The sequence below is a fragment of the Mastigoproctus giganteus genome, chromosome 4 (genome assembly GCF_048544385.1).
Source record: "Mastigoproctus giganteus isolate SK-2022 chromosome 4, ASM4854438v1, whole genome shotgun sequence".
Taxonomy (NCBI): Eukaryota; Metazoa; Arthropoda; class Arachnida; order Uropygi; family Thelyphonidae; genus Mastigoproctus; species Mastigoproctus giganteus.
The window spans coordinates 224,887,038-224,910,694 of NC_143578.1; the positions used below are offsets into that span (position 1 = coordinate 224,887,038).

The 23,657-nt window shown below is 35.2% G+C and overlaps 1 protein-coding gene across 1 annotated transcript in view; it reads right to left on the reverse strand.

The window, feature by feature from the left end:
* MED23 (mediator complex subunit 23) overlaps positions 1 to 23,657 on the reverse strand; it is a 163,785-nt gene that overhangs the window by 112,671 nt on the left and 27,457 nt on the right. Inside the window, exons 7-10 of the mRNA XM_090372486.1 lie at positions 18,021 to 18,090; positions 6,634 to 6,684; positions 6,356 to 6,507; positions 3,753 to 3,848 (exon numbers count right to left, since the gene is read on the reverse strand). Of these exons, the coding sequence (XP_090228612.1) occupies positions 3,753 to 3,848; positions 6,356 to 6,507; positions 6,634 to 6,684; positions 18,021 to 18,090 (369 nt within the window). The remainder of the gene's footprint in view (positions 1 to 3,752; positions 3,849 to 6,355; positions 6,508 to 6,633; positions 6,685 to 18,020; positions 18,091 to 23,657) is intronic.

Genomic DNA, 23,657 nt, shown 5'->3' on the forward strand with positions numbered 1-23,657 from the left:
TCAGGGTGGGTGTGAACCAAATGGTTTTGCTTATGTAGTTTTAAAGAGGCAGCCACTTATCATTCCACTGTCTATAAAGTGCTAAGAACAATGCCAAAGTGTAATTAAAACAAAAAACACACAGGAAAACACCTAGCACCGGCTGATCCACAGAAACGTAATGTACCTTATTTTCCCTTACGGTTCTAGTTAGGATGAAAGTGGGCAAAATGCTCTGGAAGATACCAATCGGACAAGATGCACTTCCAATATATGTCATAGTGAACAACTATAACTGTAGGATAGAAGAAAGATCACTTCTAAATACTGTTGATGAAATGGCACATCTATCCTCATATATAACAATAAGGCGTGATTTCACACAGCCAATTTCATCACACTGGACTATTCTTTTTTGAGGATGTTCAATGTCATTATCACAGGCACATTTTTTGGCAGATGTAACTGCTCACTGAACTATGTATTGTTACCCTTCAAAAATGCAGTTACTTGTATACAAAAACGAGGCGTGGCAAGTTTCTGGACTGGTGCAATAAAAAGAACACAAAAGTGAAGGAGCTCAAAAATGGTTATATTTTTATTCAAAGTAATCACCACATAATTGAATGCACTTATTACACTGTTCTAAAAGTTTGTGAAAAAGAGTCAACAAAGGCATTTGAAGAGATGATGTATTAAGTTCAGCACTTATGTTTATCTTTATGTCTTGAACATTCTGAATCTTTCCTTTGAGGGAAGTTTTTAATAAAAAGAGAAAAAATCCACTGGTGCTAAATTAGGAGAATATTGTGGTCAATTCATCTGTACAATGTCATGTTTTGTCAGAAATATCTTCACAGGTGCAAAATGGTTGGAGGCATTGTCATGCAACAAGTACCAGATGCATTTCTCTCAAAACTGCAGTCTCACCTGGGAAATATGCATCACTAGTCTTTGAAGCACCTGTACATAAAACACATTGACCCTCTCCCTTTCATTTACAAATTTCTTGTGACTCACACTTTGTCAAAAAACATGATCAGCATCTTCTTGATCCTAGACACACAACAGCACCAGTCCAGCCTAGACTCCTGTAAGCAAAACTTTCTGAGCTTCAGTGATGATTTTGAAGTCCACTGCAGCTCTGAAATTTCGTGTCTCAGTAGTACAGAAACATCCAACACACCTACAGTGACAATACAGTCAAGGAAATTAGGCTTGTCTTGACAAGTCTGAATAAAGTCTGCATGATGACACACTTTGTTTCATTCCTGTGAGGCTGTGTGGCACAAATTTTGCACAGGCCCTCCCTTTCCTTAAATCTTTGTGCAGAATTTGATGAATTGTCTCCTTACTCAAATCCAACTCCTTACTCAAATCCATCAGCCATCATTCTGAGGGGTCAAACAATAATCTCTTGCCACATTTTTCCTGAACTTTTGCAATTCTGTCCCCATTTTGAGAGACGCCCACTTCTTGGGTCATTGTGAACATCCCCACTTCCATCTTTGACCTGCTTATATCATTTAAACACACTGGCATGAATTAATGTTTTATCATCATAAACAGTTTTTAACACCTCATGTTTCTGTTGAAGATTTTCCTAGCTTAAAGCAAAATCTGATATTCGTTTGTTGCTCCACTGGAAAATTGTGACCTGGAATAACAAAACTGGTTGTTACTTGCAACTTGTCAGACTACTGAACAATCTAAGTACTACCATCTCGGAGGAAGTTAAAACCACAACATACCACTTGTTTTTAAACTCATTGAACATGACTACAACAGCACCAGTCCAGAAACTTTAATGCCACATCTCATATACCTTCACACAGGATGGAGGCACCAACCAATATTACTCAATCTGTGACAAAAATACTTCACATATGATATAAAACTGGTATTATACAGGGTGTCTCAAAAATATTGGTACAAACGTTTAGGGGAGTAGGTAACATCTAAAGGAATGTGAATCTCATAGGAACCCATAACCGGAAATGTCACGGGAAAGTAGTAGCAGAGGCACAAGAAGCAGAAATGACACAAGACAGTAATTAGTGGCAAACATTTATTTAACATAATATTAACAATGGAGTATGAGATGGATGCATTTCATGATGTTACAACAGATGCTCAAAGGTTCCACCATGAGACGCGATGCATGCGTGACACCGACGCAGCATGGATTGGCAGACCCGGTCGAACACACCTGGAGTTTCTTTGACAGTAGCAGCAGCAGCGCAGACGAGTCTTGCCACGAGATCCATTTCTGTCTCCACAGGCGATTCATACACGATAGATTTGAGGGCCCCCACAGAAAGAAATCAAGGCTCAATAAATCAGGTGAGCGTGGGGGCCAGGCAACGGATCCACCACGGCCAATCCATCGACACCCAAAACGCCTGTTCAAATGGTCACGAACACACCTTCCATAATGGGCAGGTGCCCCGTCATGTTGAAACCAAATGTTGTGTCTCACATTTGCTGGAACATCGTCAAGTAACCCTGGTAGAACTTGTTCAAGAAAGATCCGATATTTAGCGGAGTTCATGCGGGATGGTAACAGGTATGGGCCGCCTAAGTAGTCACCGACCATACCTGCCCACACATTTATTGCGAAGCGATGTTGTGCCGCTTGGGGACGTACACCGTATGGGTTGTCGTGAGCCCACACATGAGCATTGTGCTGATTGAATAAGCCTTCCTGAGTGAAATAAGCCTCATCCGTAAACAAAACATAGGCTGGAAAATTCAAGTCTGGAACACTTTCTTGGAGAAACCACTGCGCAAAAGCCACATGTGCAGGATGATCTTGGGGGAGCAGTAACTGAACCCTTTGGAGATGAAAGGAGTGTAAGGAATCGTCTGCAACGTCTCCTAAGGCAGAGGTAACGGCATGTGTGCTGGTAGTAGGATTATTCTGGATGGCATTCAACACACACTCTCTTCCATGGCGGGAGTTCGCGTCGAACGTGGTCTGCCTGCACTACTCCTATTACCTCTAATTGACCCATAATCGCACAAATTTTGATGCACATGCACAAACAAATGGTGGTCCAGTACATGTCTGTCTGGGAAGCGTTCTCCATAAATTCATTGAGCGGCTCGTCCATTGCCCTCTGCTAATCCATACACTAGGTGCATGTCTGCCAGTTCACAGTTCGTATATCGATGCATGTTCTTCGTACGGCAAATACTGCTTGAATGAGTAAACCAGAAATTTTCCCTCTCGCAAACTGATGAACAGTGCTGTGTACTGACTTATGGTGACGTTTCCGGTTATGGGTTCCTATGCGATTCACATTCCTTTAGATGTTACCTACCTCCCCTAAACGTTTGTACCAATATTTTTGAGACACCCTGTATAAGTGTTCAATTTTGATCACAGAGAGATCTTTCTCACAGTGATGACTGAAGATTAAGTAAACTGAAGGTTAAGATTAAGCCTTATGGTTTGGGCTTATGCTGAAGTTAGAGACAAATACGATTATTCATAATAGTTCTGCCTAAGTTGCTAAAAGCTTTCAAATAATATTCATATGCCTGAAATTCTATAGCATTATGTTTAATGCTATAGAATTCCAGGCTTTAGGCCAAAGGGAATCATAATATAAAGAAAATAAATATTAAGCTCACATCATGTTAAGGATTTTAAGAGAAGGTATACTTTATGGGATTCAAACATTAATGATGAGTACATTATTGGCAAAAATTATGTTACTAATTTAATTTTTGAAACCTTTTCAAATTTTATATTAATAAACATTTCATACCTGCTTGCTGAGACCCAGCATGCTACACACCATATCTCTAGAATAAGGCTGTTCTAAAACATATCTGAGTAACTCTGTTTGAGGTTCTAGGAGTTCCTAAACATAAAACCAGCACTATTTTATGAATTGACTTTCACAGCATGTAAATATAAATGATAAAAACAGGCAGGAGAGAGTTAAAATCACAAACATAATTTGTGATTTTAACCCTCGAGTACACTTTAAAAATTTATTAAAATATTTGTTAGAATTATACTAGTGTGGACTCTAGTATTCTTTCAGTATAGTAATCCATTTTGATCTACATCACTGATTATTTTTTAAATGAAGTACAGATATGAAAATTTCTTCATGGCTCCATGTTTGTGAACAAAATGTGCCATGTATTAGCTCCTGTGTTGACATTCTAAAGATTTGGTTCTGGCTTTGATTTCTCTTGCTCCAATATTCCAAAAACTGAATGGTGTATACTGTACACTAGTTCTTGTATTTTTTTTTTGCACACCTGCTAGAAGATTAAAGCATCATCCTTAAAAGAACTAAGGCATTTGAAAGATTAAAGATTCTAGTATTAACAATTCTGGCTGGGTACAAGATATACAAATATGTGATTTGATATATATTTAGATAAATAAATTTTATCAATATGTATTATATAAACAATGTTTATTGCGTAAAACAAAATACTTCATTCAGTATCATTGAAATGAAGTATGCAGTTTAGCAACAAATAATCTGTGCAAAATATAATCATTTTGCACAGATTACACAATAAATAGCATTCTTAATGTTATTTAAGTAAACGCTTCTCTTTTAATAGTGTTTTCATGTGAGACTATATGAAGACATTACCTTCGCTCTGATAGAAAGATGTCTTCAGTACTATGTTATATACTAAGATTACAAATTCAATGAATCTTATTTAAATTACTCTTGCATTCTGATGTGCTAAACATAGCAGTCTCACAAGAGTTCAACATCTGATTTGACAAAATAATGAGTTTTTATAAATCTATGCTATGATACTGATGATGTGATTAGATGCTAATTGCATCATCAGCATGAAATACTTAAATTATTGGTTATTCTATTGTCTTCAGTTGTATCAATTCACATCTTTTCATACGAAAGTACCATATACTTGCCAATTTTTATAAATTAGAATCAGGTAGTTAAATCAGATAAAACAAATGAAAGAATGAAATGAATATATACAATGCCCTGCAGAAATAAAGCAATATTGTAATCATAACTTCTTTTTCTACAACAAAGTACCAATGATGAATAATCTGTAGGGCACTGTCACAGAAAAAAACTGAGCAAAATAAAAATAACTTTCTTCACATATGAAATGGAAAAATTTTTCTTTCTGAAATAAGTGTCTGAAACTCAATTTGGACCAAATAATACTCAAAAAATAAATAAATCCTCAATTAAGCTGCATGTTACCAACATTTTTATGCCAATAATTACTAGATTTAAAAAAAAAAAAAAAAAAAAACCACCAGCTAAATTTTATAATGCTCTTCAGAGTGAATATGTCATCATGCTAATTATTAAACAGCTGCAGAGCTGTGTAATTAAAAGACAGGATTACAGAGAAGAATCCAGAAGTGCTGTCCGTTCTTAGTTTGGTACTTGGAATTCTATCAAGGAGACTGTATTTCTGACATTTTCCCCATAAATTAAACTAAAATTTCAATCATGTGGGAAAGTGTCATTAATTATATTAATTCATTCATTCATATTTAAAAACTCATGTAATGATATTCTTTATCAATCAATGCATTTAATTAATATTAGCTAATGACATTAATAGTTAAAGTTTATATACATGTTATTTGATTATCAAATAACATGTTCAGTTAAAATTTTTTACACTAAACTCAAGATGCATTTACCAAAACTTTACTACATAATGTTCAAATGATAAATAGCCAGCCAAATTTTGACTGCACTTCTATGCAAATCCCACATGCAGTGGGATTTGCATAGAAGTGCAGTCAAAATTTGGCTTAAAAAACATTCATAGGGACCAACAAAACATATTTTTGTTATACTTACTGAAACTTTTCCAGATAATACTCTAAAAATTTTGTTTTGAACTGACATAGCATACTTTCATTTACATATTTTTACAGATGAATTGGCGGGGGGGGGGGGGGGGGGGGCAGGGATATGGAATGAAATTGGTCCTAAAACCTTCCAATGAACTAATAGAACATATACTGAACATTATGTGTTGATCTTACATTTAATTATTGAGTAATGCTTAAGCATCTGAAACATTTTCATTTATACATGTATAGGTAATTCAAGATATGTATTTAAGAAAAAAAAAATTTTTCTGGATTTCTATTTTATTTTAATAAAATTTGCGATGACTCAACAAATCTTTCTAAAATGTTCAAATATAAAACCTTGTAAAAATTTATCTAATGGGAGCTGAGTTGTTGCTTTCAGGGTGGGTAGACAGCATTTGTATATGCACTCAAACATGATTATATATCACTAACCAGCAATTAACTGTATAACTGAAGTTTACAAAAATAATTAAATTCTAACTTCTTTAGATAGTGTAGATAACATACGTAGTAACTCACTTTGCTGTATGGAAGCAATCCTCGTAGAGTAAACTTGGCAGTAAGTGGATCTAACTTCCAGACATTACCTAGAGTCCCTGAGTGGCCAATTACAGGCAACAACTTTGCACGACCTGCTGTAGAAGAAAGAGCATCCTCTGTCTCTGCAGAAACTAGTATGTGAGGAGGAAACAGACAATTAGTAGTAAATGAGCCTTAAAGTTTAAATTTTATAATGCTCTTCCAGAGTGAATATGCCACTATCATGTTAATTGTTACACAGTTGGGTATATGCTCACCTGTAACTCCAGATTTCATGAACCAAGAGCCAGCCTCCCAATTGTCTGTCACTATTGAAGTACAATAATCACTGTGCAAAAGCAAATACAATATGTCTATAACAAATAATGTTTCAGGATCAAGAAAGAAATTGTTCTATGCTGTTGTTTTAGTGGTCTTCAACATACTGTAACCGAACACTATCTCAGTTGCATTAATCTGCTTTTTCAAGTCCATAAGGATGTGAATGTCAGCATGGGAAATGTGGTCCTTCAGGATGTCCTGATGAATAATGTATAGAGTCTAATAAATAAGTACCTACATCTTATGGGTTTATCATCTAGCATTAGTGAAATCTGTCTAGTGCAACTACATAAAAGGTAGCTATATATATATATATATATATATATATATATATATATATATATATATATATATATATACATGGAGGTGCATTGGCTTGCATGAAAAGGACAGGAATCAATATGAATGGAAAATAGGTACCCAATACGAATGCTTTCCAACCATTACTATAAAGACAAATGTGGATTTATCTCTAAAGCTATTTACAGAAAACCAAATGCTAATTACCAGGAAATAAATGCAACAAATTAACGTACAATTAGGGTTATACGTAGCAAAGTGCAGTTCTGCTACTCGAGTACCAAGATGATGCAATATTCAAAATAAAATCATAAAAATAATAAAAAGAAAGCAATTTTCACCCTCTGCAGTGCAAACACATATTCCCCACCAAAGGACACCCACTCTAATATCCACCAAAGCTTAAATGCCACTTTCATAATAAATAAATGGAACTGAATAAAGGGAACTTACAAGCACCACTGCTTCAAGGAGACATCAGTGCTTATGAATTCCGAAGGGGATCATATACCAATCATTGAGTACTATCCAGCAAAATGTCAATGGATGTCAATATACAATCTGAACACAACCTCTAAAGGTTAAATAAGCAAATACAACCAACAAACAAAATGTAAACCTGACCATTTACCAAGCCAGTTGACAGGCAAGTCTAAATAAAACAAATATGCAAATAAAAATTAAATCATAATAAAAAGAATTAACACAAATAATGAAATCAAAGAGGATCAATTAATGTAAACCAAATTACAGAGTAAGTAAAAACATAATCGACAAATCAAGGGGCAGCCACGAACATAAAAAAAAAAAAAAAAAAAGACAAGAAACATACAAATCAAAAATGTGGGGAGGTACAAAAAAAGCAACACACCATGTTACACCCATATCAACAGTAACCTTACTATAAAGACAAATACCTCCAAGACTATTATAGAAAAAAAAACTCCACATTTTTTTTTTTTTTTTTTTTGGATCTTGGTATTCAAGTAGAAGAGCTGCATCTATCAAGTATAACCCTAACTGAAGCATTAATATGGCACATTTTTTTGCACAGTAATTAGTGTTTGTTTTTCTATTATAGTTTCCAACTATTAATAACCTCTAGGATCCTCAGAGTAGGCAAAATTAAATTACATACACCTTCAATATCTATGATCTATATTTTTACTACACAGATCATAGATATTAAACTGGGCTTCATGGTTTAAGACATTAAAACTGAGATATTCGGTAAATTTTGGGTTCTTAATGCTTCTCAATAAAACATTAATATGAGAAATTGGTTCTGTAGTAAGTTCTGTTTACTACAAGAATATATTTCTCTCATTAACAGCAATAGCAACAAAGTAAATAAAAAAAAAAAAAAAAAACTGTATAATGGACAAATAGTAGAGTAATTTCAGATTTAAGGAACACGGTACATTCCTGAAAGGTACTTCATAGATTGCGAGCAATTTTTCCATACATAGAACAATAATGTGAGGACACATTCCAAAAAGAAAATTCCTGTATCTTTGTCACACATGGGTAATATTAGAATGCACTAATGATGCAAGAAAGCTATTGGTTGATGCACTGTTTCACAGTAAAAATAAAGTGCAGTATACTGATATATTATGTTTTGCTGCAATTGGTACAAGTATCAAAAGATATAATTCTGAAATCTGTAAGTCTGGTCCCATACATGGTTGACACATTTGAGATTTTTTGTATTTATTTATTTATTGAAAATTTATTCCATTTCTTTTCTGATCATAATAATGTTATAACGTACTATACAATAAATATTAGGAAAAGAATTTTCTATGCTAGACAGAACCAGTGGGAAATGACAAACAGAACCCTGCTCACAGCCTTTTGTGGCCTTGTACTAAAATGACTAGATATATTGTTCAATAATATTGAATAAATACTTATTATTTGTAGCCTTATGAATTTTCATGCCCTTGATCTCATAAATGTTCACTTGGCCTTAAAAAAAATAATTTTACAAAAGTGGTTAAATATTCCATTCACATTACTTTCAAAAGATAAAGAATGTACAAGGCTGTTGCCGAAGTTGAGCAGAAATTTGGACTTTGAATTTGTAAAGTGAATTTGTGGTATCAAAAATTCTTGTCAAAATACTGAATATTCATTAATAAGGAGTTCACTGCATACATATATAAATCAGCAGATTACTGTAGAAATCAGGAGATTATTACATCAACCTCACCTCTTGTATTATGCAGTATGAGTCATTTCTTTTGAGACTATGATGGGCATCAAAGTGAAATCTAATATTTTTCACATTTCAAAGGTACAGCATTAAAACAGTTTTCATAAGCCACTCACTAGACAGTCCATCAGCCCAAAACCGTTTGGTAATTTCTAGCACCTGGAACAGCTAGTATATAATCTCATGGGATCTACTCTGCCAGATTATGATGACTGGAAGGAGTTTGAGTAGTGTATATGCAGGAGGCATCTTTGGGGGCCACATTATATCAAGTAGATGGGTATATTTTTCCCATGTGTACACTATATTCAAACATCATTTCATCAATCCACACAAACTCCCCTCTTTCCCTAAAGTTTTATATTATCTAGTAGATGCATCATGCATATTCAGATTGACAGAATAAACTTATCTGCAAAAATATCTAAACATCCCAAAAACATTCTCATCCATTTCACAAATATATGTAGCCTCAGTTCCAAGCTAAACGATGTCAATTTCCATCTATAATCAACTGAGCACCATTTACTTTCTTCTGACAGAATCTCAATTATTGGTTCCTCAACCACTCATCTCAGTGAATGATTCACTCAATAAAGGCTTTCACTTTAAAGTTGATACTTGTGCATATGTCTGCTATGATATTCCTTATCAATGACTTCCCAATCCGGAATTTCCACTTTCAGATTCCCCATCACTTAAAATCATTTTAATTGCAAATGCAAGAATATTTGTTGATGCTATCGAGGCAGTGTTAGGTGGGTCGGAAAACTGCTAGCTTGGGGGGGTGACAAAGACCAATAGATTGACAGTAGCCACTGGCAGAGGTGAAAGAGATTTCTTGCACTGCTTCTATTAGAATGAGCAGAAGCCTGAAAAACAAGATGCATGATATTTCAGAGACTGCTGGGAGCCATTGCGGTACAAGTAAACACATGGGTTGTGTTAGGGTAGCTAAGAATAGAAACAGGTGCAGGTATACTTGCGTGTACACCAATGCTAGGAGTTTAGTAAATAAATTTGATGAATTTGAGGTACTGCTCAAAACATCAAAGGCAGATACTGTTGGGATATCAGAGACGTGGTGTCACACAGATATAAGGGATGCAGAACTGCAATTTGGGGAGTACAACGTCTACAGAAAGGATAGACAGGATAGGAAGGGGGGAGGGGTTATGCTATTAGTTAAGAAACACATAAAAACCAAGGAAGTGAAGCCAGTCGACATCGCTGGACAGTGCAGTGTTGAGTCAGTTTGGTGTGACATAAGCATTTGGAGATCAAAATTGAGAGTAGGAGTGTGCTATAGGCCTAATGACTCTGATGAGTATAATAAGAAACTGTACAGAGAAATAGAGTGGGCCAGTAAATCAGAGAGTCTTATAATGGGAGATTAATTTCCCAGATATTGACTGGAATTTGGGGGCTGGTCACTCACACACTAGCAGGGCTTTTGTGGATTTATTGGATGATTGTTTTCTACATCAGCATGTTCGGGAGGCAACTAGAGGGAGTAACACTCTTGATTTGATTATCAGCAGTGATTCTTCATGCATTAAGAATCTGCAGATAAATGAACCACTAGGTGGCAGTGATCACAGTGTGCTGAAGTGGGATTTACTCAAAGAGGTAACTACCATTAGGGGTAAAGGGAAGGGTTATTGCTTCCGTAAAGGCGACTACGATGGACTGAGACAGTATTTAAATTCTATACAGTGGGACCAACTGATGATGTTACCAACAGCAAATTCAAAATGGGAAGCATTCAAAGAATTAATCTTGGAAGCTACTAGGCTTTACATACCAACTAAGAAATATTGTTCAAGGTTTAGGCCAAAATGGATGTCAGATGAACTAATGAGGCATATGGCAGAGAAGAAAAATGCATGGGATACTTACAAATTAACACATGACACAGAAGCCTATGATAGATACAAGTTGATATGCAACCAAGTTACAAAGGAGGTTAGGCAGGCGAAGGCAGATTACGAGAAATCCTTGGCAAGGGATGCAAAGAAAAACAGCAAAGAGTTCTTTACTTATGTAAACTCTAGAAGGAAGGGGATGAATCAGATTGGTCCACTTGATATTGATGGGTCAACTGTTGATGACCCTGCTCAGGTAGCTAACAAACTAAATGAATATTTTGCATCGACATTCACACATGAGGAGTTATTCAGCGAGGGGAATGCCAGAGGTGTATTCAACTCTAGCAGTAAGCTACAGAATCTTGAAATAACTGGGAGTAAAGTGGAGGAGAAACTATTGAAGATAAACACAAGAAAGGCATCTGGGATGGATGGGATCTATCCAGTTATATTAAAGGAGGCAGCAAAGGAAGTAAGCAAACCCTTAGCCATAATTATGAGAGCTTCCTTGGACTCGGGGGGAGGTACCCATAGACTGGAAATGTGCAAATGTGACCCCAATTCACAAAGGAGGATCAAAGGCTGACACAAGTAATTATAGACCTGTGAGCTTAACTTCTGTTCCAGGAAAATTAATGGAGGCACTGGTTAAAGAAGCACTGCAGGATCATTTAGACAAGACTTCAGTTATAGCTCGGACACAGCATGGTTTTGTTAAGGGGAAGTCTTGCCTGACCAATTTGATTGGATATTATGATGCAGTCACAAAAGAACTGGATGCAGGGAATAGCTTTGATATTATATACTTGGATCTTAGAAAGGCTTTTGATACTGTTGCACATGGAAGACTGCTACACAAATTGGAGCAGTGTGACATTGGAGGCAAATTGCTGCTATGGATAAAGGGGTGGTTGAGGGGGAGAAGACAGAGAGTGCTAATCAATGGACACTGCTCATTGTGGACTAATGTTATTAGTGGAGTCCCTCAGGGCTCAGTGTTGGGTCCATTATTGTTTTCTGTATTTATAAATGATATTGATGATGGTATATCAAGCTTAATGTCCAAGTTTGCAGACGATACAAAGGTTGGCAGGGTTGTCAAGGACACTACTGACACTATGCTACTGCAACAGGATCTGGAAAGGTTGAGCAGATGGGCTGAGAGGTGGCAAATGAAGTTTAACATTGACAAATGTAAAGTACTACACATGGGAAACAGCAACCCCAGAGCAACGTATCAACTCTGTGGTACTACACTGACAGTGGTAGAGAATGAAAGGGACTTGGGGGTGGTTGTGCAGGCAGATATGAAGTTCTCTGAGCAGTGCAGACGGGCTGCAAGAGTAGCTCATGGAGTATTGTCAATGATATACAGGAATTTTTCCAGCAGGGATAAGGAGGTGATTATTCCCTTGTATAAGGCAATGGTCAGGCCACACCTAGAGTACTGTATACAGGTCTGGAGGCCTCATTTCAAGAAGGATGTAGAGCTGCTGGAACGAATACAGAGAAGGGCAACAAGATTAGTGAATGGAACAAAGGGGTGCTCTTACGAAGAAAGGCTTAAGTTTTGCAAATTACAGTGTCTGGAGACTAGGCACCAGCGAGGTGATCTGATAGAGGTGTATAAAGCCTTGAATGGTTTGAGCATGCTCAATGCTGATGGGATTCTTCCTCTAGCTCAGAAAAATCACCTGAGAGGGCATAAATTCAAATTGAGGAAAGACAGATGTAGGATAGATGTGCGGAAATTTGCCTTTAGCCAGCGGGTGGTTGGTTGGTGGAACAGACTTCCATCCCTTGTGGTGGAGGTTGATAGCCTAAATAAGTTTAAGGCTCAGCTGGACAGGTATTTTGAACGAACAGAGGGGTGAAGTGGGTTTTTTTTTTTTTTTTTTGGCTGATGCTGCATAAGCTTGCTTTCTTGCATCAAATGCCTCTACTAATGCTAATGCTAATTCATTTTATCAAAATACCATCTGTTGTCTCTACTGATCTGCTAACTCTGCAAATCACTCAGAACTTCTTGACATCCCTTCTTTCAAACTCAACTTTCTCCAATCTAATTTTCCTAACAGTAAAATAATTTTTCTTGGTGATTTTAATATTCACAACTCCAGATGGCTTCAACTTTCTAGTTATAGAGACCCAGCTGGTCAAGATGCTAAGGCTTTTGCATTACTAAATGGCCTTACACAACTTGTTCATTTATCCACTGGAATACCAGATGATCCTACAAAGTACACAGTCAATGTTAATGGTCTTCTAGGTGCCTCAGATCATAATGTGGTGATGGTTTCTCTTGTGGCTATTCTCAGTCTTCTGTTGTTTGGCATTAAAAGAATACAAAATAGCACATTCTGTGTACTTTTTGATTTCAATTCCCCTTTTCCTTGGTTGGATTACTGTTTTAAATCTTTCAAATCTTAATGTTTGTCCAGAATGTGTAAGCGAAATTATTTACATAAAGAATGAAATCTTCATTCTACTGTAAAATCTTGTCCTCGTTTAAACCCTAGTTTTCCAATAAATGTGTCAAGGCCATTCAAGATAAGAATGTAGCATATTAAAACTGAATTATCTGGGTCTCCAGCTTCATACTCCGCCTATACTAAAGACTGCAACAGTTATAAAACAATTACAAATCAATCCAAACTTGATTTTAAACAGGCTAAGAGTAGAAAATTTGATTCTTATCTAAATGGTAGTTGAGGCTTATGCTCTCTGCCCAAAGCTATTGGCTGTGACTTCTATCCATCTATACTTCCATCTCTGTTTCATCTCTGATGGTTCTATTGCATCCTCAACTAAAGATAAAGCTCACTTATTAGCATTCCTACTTTTCTTCCAACTCTTGTATCGATGAGCTGGTATATCACCTTAAACACTTCATTCAATGCATGCCATGGTCTTTCAACAAAAGGATATTAGAAGAATTCTGAACAATCTTGATGCCAAGAAAGCTTCAGGTTCTGATTGCATCACTCCACTTGTTCTCAAAACTTGTGCTCTGAGTTTGTTCCTCTTTTTGCATAACCTTTTTTACACATTTTTATTCCGCTATTTTTCCTTCTGCATGGAAATTTGCTTATTGGTCAGTTTTCAAAAAAAAAAAAAAAAAAAAAAAAAGTGACAAATTCTACCCATCCAATCATCATCCCATTTTATTTATTACTTAAATAATGTTCCCAATATTCATATAACACTCATCTTGAACAAATCCATCAACTGTCAACTCTTAATTTATCTCAAAACCTTCCATATGGTCAATGATTGCCAATACGGTTTCTATCAGTATTGAGCAGTGTTGATATACTGGATGATGTTACTCATCTTTGGACAAATTCAATGGAAAAGTTAGGTGAAGCTCAAGCATTTACTTTTGACATTTCCAAGATGTTTGATTATGTTTTGCATAAAAGTCTCATAAACAAACACCCAAGATGGTCATCTGTATTTTGTAATTTGGCAGAGAGTTTTGTCTCTGATCATTTACTGTAGATGAGTAAATAGCTCCTTGTCTTTTAACTTCTCAACTAATGCTAGTGTTTCACAAGGTTCAGTGCTTTCTTCCACTCTTTTCTCTCTCATATATTAACAATCTTTCTCTGACTGAAGATCTAATCCATTATTTTGCCAATAATAGCACATTGCATTCTACCTTACAGTTTGAGAAATCTTATCCTGCGGAAACAGGTTCAACTTCTCAAATATTCACTGCCAATTTGTTAAATGCCAATCTTCAGATTTTTCACATTCAGGTTATTCTCAATCCTTCTAAAACTCAGCCCCATTAAAATAAAAAAAAAAGGGGGGGGGGGGGGTCTTCTGTAACTCCCATGTTTACATTTGATAACACCCAGAATCTCTAGACAAGATCACATATATTTATTGGGATTACCCTGACTCTCTCTCTTGGCATAATATTGCTTCCTCTGCATAAAAAAAAACAAAAAAAAAAAACAAAAAAAAAAAACCTAGGTTTTCTTTTTCACTCCCAAAAACAACAGGAAATTAATAACCAATCCCTTGCAGTCTCTTCACTTGCTGTCTCACCATTCAGTTTCTACTGCATTTTTTCTAGAAATACTTCCAGGAGCATTGTTCTTCTGAATTGGCAAATGTAACATCACCGCTCTCTTCTATATCAGTCTTCAACTAATCAACATCCAACCCCAGACTCACAGAACGAACTTTTCCCTTCATTTATTCCTTTTACTTTTGTTCTCTGAGATAATCTTTCACAAGTATTTATTTCTCAAAAATAACAATATACAGAAATTTAAGTCTAATGTCAACAGGTATCTTCTGTCTTTTCAACTTATGCATGGTACAAGTACTACAGGTTATAACACCTTTTATGTTTCGGGGTTTCATAAAAAAATAGCTGTATTGTTATGTAACTAAGTTTTGCATAAACACTTGCAATTTATTACTTAAATAATGTTCCCAATATTCATATAACACTCATCTTTTGTGCCACTCTGCTCAGATACTTATTTTAAAAAGTCAAGCTCTCCAGATTTTAGATGTGAAAATGAATATTTTGAGTATACTTTTATCTTTTATTTGAAAGGTAAGATAAGAAGTAACAGAATGTCTGACTATGAGAGAGAGAGAGAGAGAGAGAGAGAGAGAGAGAGAGAGAGAGAGAGAGAGAGAGAGAACATTCTACTGGCAAGAAGGAAGGAAGGGTTTGTGCCTTATTCCTTCAGAATTACATTACAATTTGCCATCTTATTCCAGACTGAACGAGATTTGCAATGATCAGAAAAGTTTGTTTGGAATGCAGCAGGGTATTTTAAACTCAGTCAATTTGGCTAGTGATGGAAGTTCGATTCTGAAGCATTTGTATTCTTTATCTAGGTATACCTACTTTTGAGTGTGGTTCTCTTGAAGACAATGTACCCAAAAGACAAAAGAACCTCTCTGAGTAGAATCTAAACTTATGCCAAAGTCCCTGATTGATGGATCTGAGGTTATCCAACAAAGAGGAGACCTCCACATATAATCTAAGCCTATGGGGAAACAATGTCAATCCTTCACAACCTTAACGTTGGTATAGCCACTTAGTAAGGAACCAGAAATACCTCTACTGAATGAACGAGGATGGGTTGTGAATGAAGCTTACCACATTGGACAACTTATGGTCTGGAAATTTATCATTATAGTAAGAGAAAGTGACTGAGACTCATACTTCCTGGAATGCCATCTGGATGAATCAAGTCTGACTGTACTTGTCAGGGAACAGGACACACACACACACACACACACTGCAAAATATGCTGCTGTAAAATCTAGCAAAGCAGGTACCATTAATGTTAGAAGCTTAAATGGCAAAGAAATGAAATTAGTGGAACTAGGTCAATACCAGGTATCAGGTATCACAGAAACAAAGAGGAAGAATAAAGAAGTGCTGCGGCTATACAATAATTACAAATTAATAATTACTAACAGGAAGATGCCCGATATAATAATATGCATGAAGAAAACAGTGAATGGAAGGCTGATAGTTTAGAAGGGCTGATTTGAACTACCACAGTGATGTGTGCACTCACTGGGTATATAGATATGGATGATAATCCCTTAATTGACTTCTCTGTTATAATAATATAATTTTAAAAAATAGTTTTATATAGGTATACTGATAATTATTTATTCCAATTTGAGCATATTAGGTGAGACTTCATGTCATGCAAACCTAAATTCATGAGGTGAAGGAAAGATCGTATGCCATATGATCAGGCATCTTCCTTCAGACCATGACTCTGCTGATGCAAAAAGAGCACAAATACAACCTATCCACAAGTGAACTGTTGGTCAGCTCCTTATCCTACTCCAATGTATCACACTATTTATAAAAAAAAAAAAAAAAAAAAAGAAAAAGAAAGAAAGAAATATTAACACATTTGGGAGGTTAATAATTTTTGTTTCATAACTCATATTCCAACTTGTTTCATAAGACAACAAGCTCTTTTAGCTTTAGAAGTCAAAAATATCAATTTCTTACAGACAGACCAGATAAAATGGTGGATCTTTCTACAAAATAATTTTTTTGCCCTCCATGGCGTGGCTAGAGTGTTGCTGTTAAGAACTTGAATCCTCCAACAAGTCTCATTTGCATTTTGCAATCATGAAACATACACTCAATCAAGTTAGATAAATGGAAACCACAATCTGCAATATAGTAAATCTATGTTATAAGTAGTAAATCTATGTTATGTGTATTTTAATATAGACAAACTTAAAGTAAACACTTATTTCCAGAGAACTAATACCCCATACTTTCCACACCGAGGAACTGAGACTATCTATTGAAAATCAGTTTGTTTACAAAAAAAAAAAAAAAAAAACTTGCACCCACAATATTAAATTTACATGCCACTGTTTTCATCTATAAAGCTTTACTGTCATAAACACAAAGGGAATTGGCACCTTTATGAAATACAATTATGCATTTTTTGTGTACATAAACATGTAATTGCTTCGGAATGGGCAACTTCATTAAGCACTTAATTTATGTTTTCCAATGCTGCAGCCACCCACTGCTGCTGTGCAGGCAGGAAAAAGACTTGGAAGAAGACAAAATATTTCTTGGGATGCTCCAATGCCAGTACAAAAATCCTTTGATGGAAAGAGTAAGCCTATGGACCATAGGGTGACCATTAATTTATCTTATTTCTAATTTTTGAGTCATTTTAATCATGGATAAATAATCTTGCAGAGAAAAAGAGAGAGAGCACGCTATTAATCACCAAATACTTTCTTGATCCTGAACTAATTCTAACTAGTATCATAAATAAAATAAACAACAAAACCTAACAAGCAAGAATCATATTTTAAAATTTTAAATTAAAGTTTCAAACTTACTTTTATAAAACTTGTCAGAGAGTTCTTGGGATACCCTACATACTTAAAAATTAAATTGATAACTCACCTGCTACAGAAACCATTTGTGCTGTAGGCTTAAAGCTGTCAATAAAGGCAGATAGCAATTTGGAAAATTTCTGAAAGATATATGTAGAAAGAAACAAAATTTGTGCATTTTATTTGCAGCAATAACAATCTTTATGTTTACTTTATACATGAAATAAAAAAGACCATCTGATTTATAAGCAAAAAAATAGGAATTTAATTCATTTATCTGAAAAACATATCACAAAAAAAAAAAAAAAAAAAAAAAACTTTACAGAGCAGTATTTATAAAGGTAAGCAGGATCTTTGTCATCCACAATGGATGCTGCTTCTTGAGGGGTGGAGGGGACAAGTTGAATATTCTTTCAAAAAATATCAGTAAATATTGATGAATTTGATATTCAGGTCACATCACAATTCAGCAAAGTGTGATCAGTCTGTGGCAACCCTAGAAGAAAAGTGTTAACTTGTCATTGTTAGTATCCGGGAGAAAACTGCACAGGTGTGACACAACACAGGTGGAGATCAGAGAAAGGAAGTGCGGGATTACCACTTTACTAAGAAAGGGTCAAATGTCCACAGCAGCAAACAATGCACTTGAAGAAACGGTAAATAATTTTCGTCACTGATTGCGATATACCTGACTTGTTTGTTAAAAGCCTGAAATGGCTTCAACTTTAAACCCTCTTTTACTTCCTTTCTACCATTCTGTGATGTCTCTTTAAATTATGATGGGGCTAGCAAACCTGACATTCTTCACATTTCAAGTGCACAACATGAAATCAGCTATTAAATAACCTCATCACATTGTTGACACAATGCATTATTCTGATCACAGTATGGCATATCGAATTCAAATCTCACATTCTTTATATTTCAAATGCACAATATGAAATCAGCTACTGAATAACCTCAGAATAATGCAATGTTGACACACTGCATTATTCTGATCATGTGTATGGCATATTGAATCCAATGAAATTTCATATTTCTATAACTTTTACCTTGATTGAAAGATTGTGGACAGTTAATAAACGAAACAAGATTTTCTGAGAAGAAAAATGAAACCTTTCCAAAATTTTGTAATTCACTCATATATACAGGATAATGGTTTTAAGCACAGTGGTGCCTCCATTTATGTGATCACTATTTATGAGGTTTCAGACTAATGAGATTTTATTCTTTGTTTCAATTAATTGTCCAAGATCCTCTGTTCCAGCCTTATGAGATTCGTAATGATGCTGCCAACTGACAAAAAGTTTAAATGTGGATTATTGCACAGGTGCTAAGCCACTTCAGTTCAGCTTATCTACAATCTGGCCTGCTGTTCATATGTGCTTTGTGGATTTTCTTCTATTTTTAATGGTGTCAATAGATTTATAGAGTTTTTGAAAAATTATTTTTATAAATATGGGGCATGTAAAGAAAAGTGATTAGTACAGTGATAAAAGAAAGTTAAAGACATTGAAAAGTGTTAAATTAAAAATTATTCAGAGCAGCGAAAATGGTGAGTGTATAACTGATATCACTAAATGTTTAGGTTTAGAATGGACCACAGTTTACACTGTGTTATTAAATAGAGAAAAAATAGAAGAGATGGCCAATGTTAGTTCTGAAGAGACCAAAATAATTCATAAACATGCTGATATTGTAAATAAAATGGAGTCAGAATTATCTTTGTGGATTTGAAGAAAGCAACACGAGGGAAGTATTTAAGTCGAGTTAATTAGTGAGAAAGCCAGAGCCATTTTTTCTAGACTTAAAGAGCAGCAACCAGTGATTAATGTGGAGTTTAATACTAGCAGAGGTTGGTTTCACAGATATAATAGCAAAACGGGTGTTAAACTGCAGATTTGTCATGGTAAAGTTTTTCGGCTGATGAGTTTGTGGCAGGTTTTGGTGATTTGATGGAAGAAAACATGTACTCATTTCACCAGGTATATAACTTTGGTGAACTGGATTGCTTTGCTTTGGAAAAAATGCCTAAAAGAACCCACATTATGGAAGATAAGAAAAAAATTATCAGTCCATAACATGTAAAAGACAGGCTTACTTTGATGCTTGGATCAAATGCTTTCAGGGATTTTAAAATTAAACCACTTTTAGTTTATCATTCTGAAAACCCTAGAGCATTACAGAACTTCAGTAAGGCACATCTTCCTGTAATTTTTAAGAGCAGTCAAAATACAAGTCACCAGTTACATTTTTGATGACTGGTTTAAAAATTATTTTACACCAGCTGTGGAAAGATATCTTAAAAGCAAAAACTTAGCACAAAAAGCCACCTTGGTTCTGGACAATGCTCCAGCTCATGGGGAACATATAACTCTGCCTGGTTTTATCAAAATTAAGTTATTTCCAGCAAATACTACCTCTCTGATCCAGCCTATAGAAAATGGCATTGCCAACTTCAAGCATCTTTGTAACATCAAAGATGCCATTATTTATGGCATCTTTGATGTTACAAACCCACCCTCAAAGAATTGTCGAAATTTTATAACATTATTTATAACATAAATAATGATGAAAAAGCTTGGATAAGATGAGCACTAAATCAGGATGGAAAAATTTGTCGCCTAACATTTCTGCAGATTTTGGGCGATTTGAATCAGAGAAAGAGAAGAGACAGGAATAAGAAGAAATTCTGCAGCTTCTTGAAAAATCTTGGTCTGCAGATAACAGCTGAAGATGTGGATGAGCCTGTGGGTTCTCACTCCATTGACATGTCTGAGGAAGAAAGAGAAGCCATTGATGAAGCTACTGTGTTTGAATCAGAGGAAGTTCCCTAGCCCTGAGTCAGGATTAACTAGAGAAAATATTACAAAGGTCATTACAGTAGTAATACTTGGAGAAATAGATTTACTCCAGGATAGTTTCCAAGTCAACCAATGTTGTGAATGCTGCAGTGGAACCTTACAGGATTATTTCACTGAAAAACCACACTTTTTTGAAATTCTGAGCTTCCAGGCCCTCAGTGGGTATTAAGAACCCCAATTACTCTACTTAAAGAGTTTTGAGATAAGAGATGTTTTTCTGGAACCAACTGATCTCATAAGTTGAGGCATATTATCACTTACATAATGATCATTACCTGTTGATTTTAGATAATATTATTAATCTGGGGGTGACAATCAGTGCTCTTTAGTGGTGAAATTTGTATATTTTCAAATAGCAATTCTGATAAACATAATCATACAAATCACAACATTTTCCGTATAAAGCATACTTTACAGAGACTTCTGAGTAAATGCAATGAAGCTGAAATTTCAGAAAGCAGCCATTGTAGCTACATGTGGTACTTGTTTATGTATAGTCCAATGGCACAAATTCTACCAGTTTCACAGTGATAGTACACGATAAATTATCCTTTAAATATATCCACCTCACAGGGGTAAAAACTAAAAGGTCCAAGTCAGGCAACCTTGCCAGCCATGCCATTGGCTGTAAAAGTTATGCAATTTTCACAGTTAGATCGTATGTATAGCTTAGCTTAATTTTCAGCACTCACCTCATAGTAATCCGCTTAGCTGGTTCTATGAGGTGGGTACTATGAGGTGAGTGCTGAAAATTAAGCTAAGCTATACTTACGATCTAGTTATTACATTACAGCACATAAGGACTCCTTAAAATATCAAGAGGCAATTTTCACAGTTAATGGAATGTCAAAATATTGTACAATCAGTTGTAATGCTGTATTCATGCTCTGCCCAGTTTTTTCGATTTTGTGTATGTAAATACAACTAAATACATAACAAAAATGCAATGCGAATGCTAAGAAGAATTCTGACACAGCAACAAATACATTCATCAATGGTCAATTTAAAACTGCTAGGCAAAGAGAGAGATATTGTAAAATGATATAAACTGAACACTGTTTGGAAGTTCTAATTTCATATTGCATTTGCATTCATATTTTTTTGAAATTCTAATTCTCATTCTAATCTAAGAGTTCAGGACTAATACTGTTTGTTGCTTCATATAAAAGTATTTCAGTTCTTCATCAATATGAGTTTTATTTTCTCCCACAATACACCATAGTTATGTTTTTAGATTTTTGTGTTGATGGCTTGCAACATCCAGTTTCTCATAAACATGATAAAACTATAAAAAAATAAGGTTCAGAAACTGCAATGTTCACTCATCTTTTTTGCACTGTTAACCAGTTTTTTTGTTAAATAACCTTTCAGAATGTCAAGACTGGTAGCTATGGAATACCTCCTCCAAAGGGATTTTTTTTATTTTTATTTATTTATTTATTTTTTAATAATGGTGCCAAATGTGTAATTTGGGGCTATTTTCATATCACAAAAGTATAGGTAGTATCATGAATTTGATAAGTTTTATACAAACCTAATTTAACAAGCATTTATTTATTTATTCACTTACAACAAAACAAATTTTATAAACATTTACACAATAAAAGCATATTTTTGTCATATACTTTAGTATAATTTTTTTTTTTTATATCTTAAACCTATAAAGTTTTATCTTTTTACAAGTTAAGTAAGATCTTTGGAATAGTACTTGGGTGTGTTCCAGCAGAAAAAAAAAAAAAAAAAAAAAAAAAGCAGCTCGTAACTAACAGCTAATAAGGCAACAACTACAAAATAACAACGACCATACAGAAGTGATATAGTATTAGTCGTATGGTGCAAGAAAGCTATGAGCATTTGCTGCATTAGCCAAAATTAATTAAAAAAAAAAAAAGTTAAATAAAATAAATTCCCTATTTGACTCCCTCCTCATGTAGGAGTCAATCTCTAGCTGACTTTTGAATTTCCCCAAGCAATCATGCCTCAAACACCCATGGAGGTAACTTATTCCAGCAATTAACTTGCAAAGCTTGGCAACTAAACACCGATACCTTGTGGTGTTTTTTTTTTTTTTTTTTTGGTAGTTGTTGGTGCATCAGCTTCTGTGGCCATAGTGCACCTCCCAAGGTTTTTGCAGTACTTTGATCCAAGCCCAAGGCGGGATTCGAACCCGCGACCTTTGGGTTGCCAGGCAGGCACTTTACCCACCTGGCTAGCCCGGTCGGCACCTTGTGGTGGTGGTGGTGCTGCTGCTGTTGGGGGGGGGGGTGTCCAATTGAGGCATCCAAGGCCGTGAAGCTCTTAGGGAAACATATTCTTACTATTATTTTATTTTATTTTATTTTATTTTATTAATAAAAAGATACACAACAGGTAACCATTAACAGTGTATCTGAGATCAGATCAATAAACATAATAACAATAATGTGAAATCCTACAGGACGATAAACATTGATATAGATTCAAACAATAAAAGCATATGTACAAAAGAGGATTGTATTAAGTTAAGTTACCGGTAAAACAAGTAATAATTAATCCGTTAGAGAATAGAAAAATAATATAACAAATAATAAGCTACAATAATTAGATGTGAGCTAGTCACTTTGCAGTTTAAGTGAAGAGGCAAACTTGTGGATGGAGTTCATCAGTAATTGGGAGTTGTCAAAGAAGTCAATGCGAGAGTGATTTGCTGATTCTGTTCAGTGGACTGAACTTCATTAAGTCCGTGTTGGCAGAGTCAAGGCGAAACGGTGTAAGGTTCCTGACTTGTCTACAGGGAGCATTGAAGTTTATTTTACTCAGGATATCAGATGCTTCATAAATTCCAGTGATTACTTTGGCTAGGA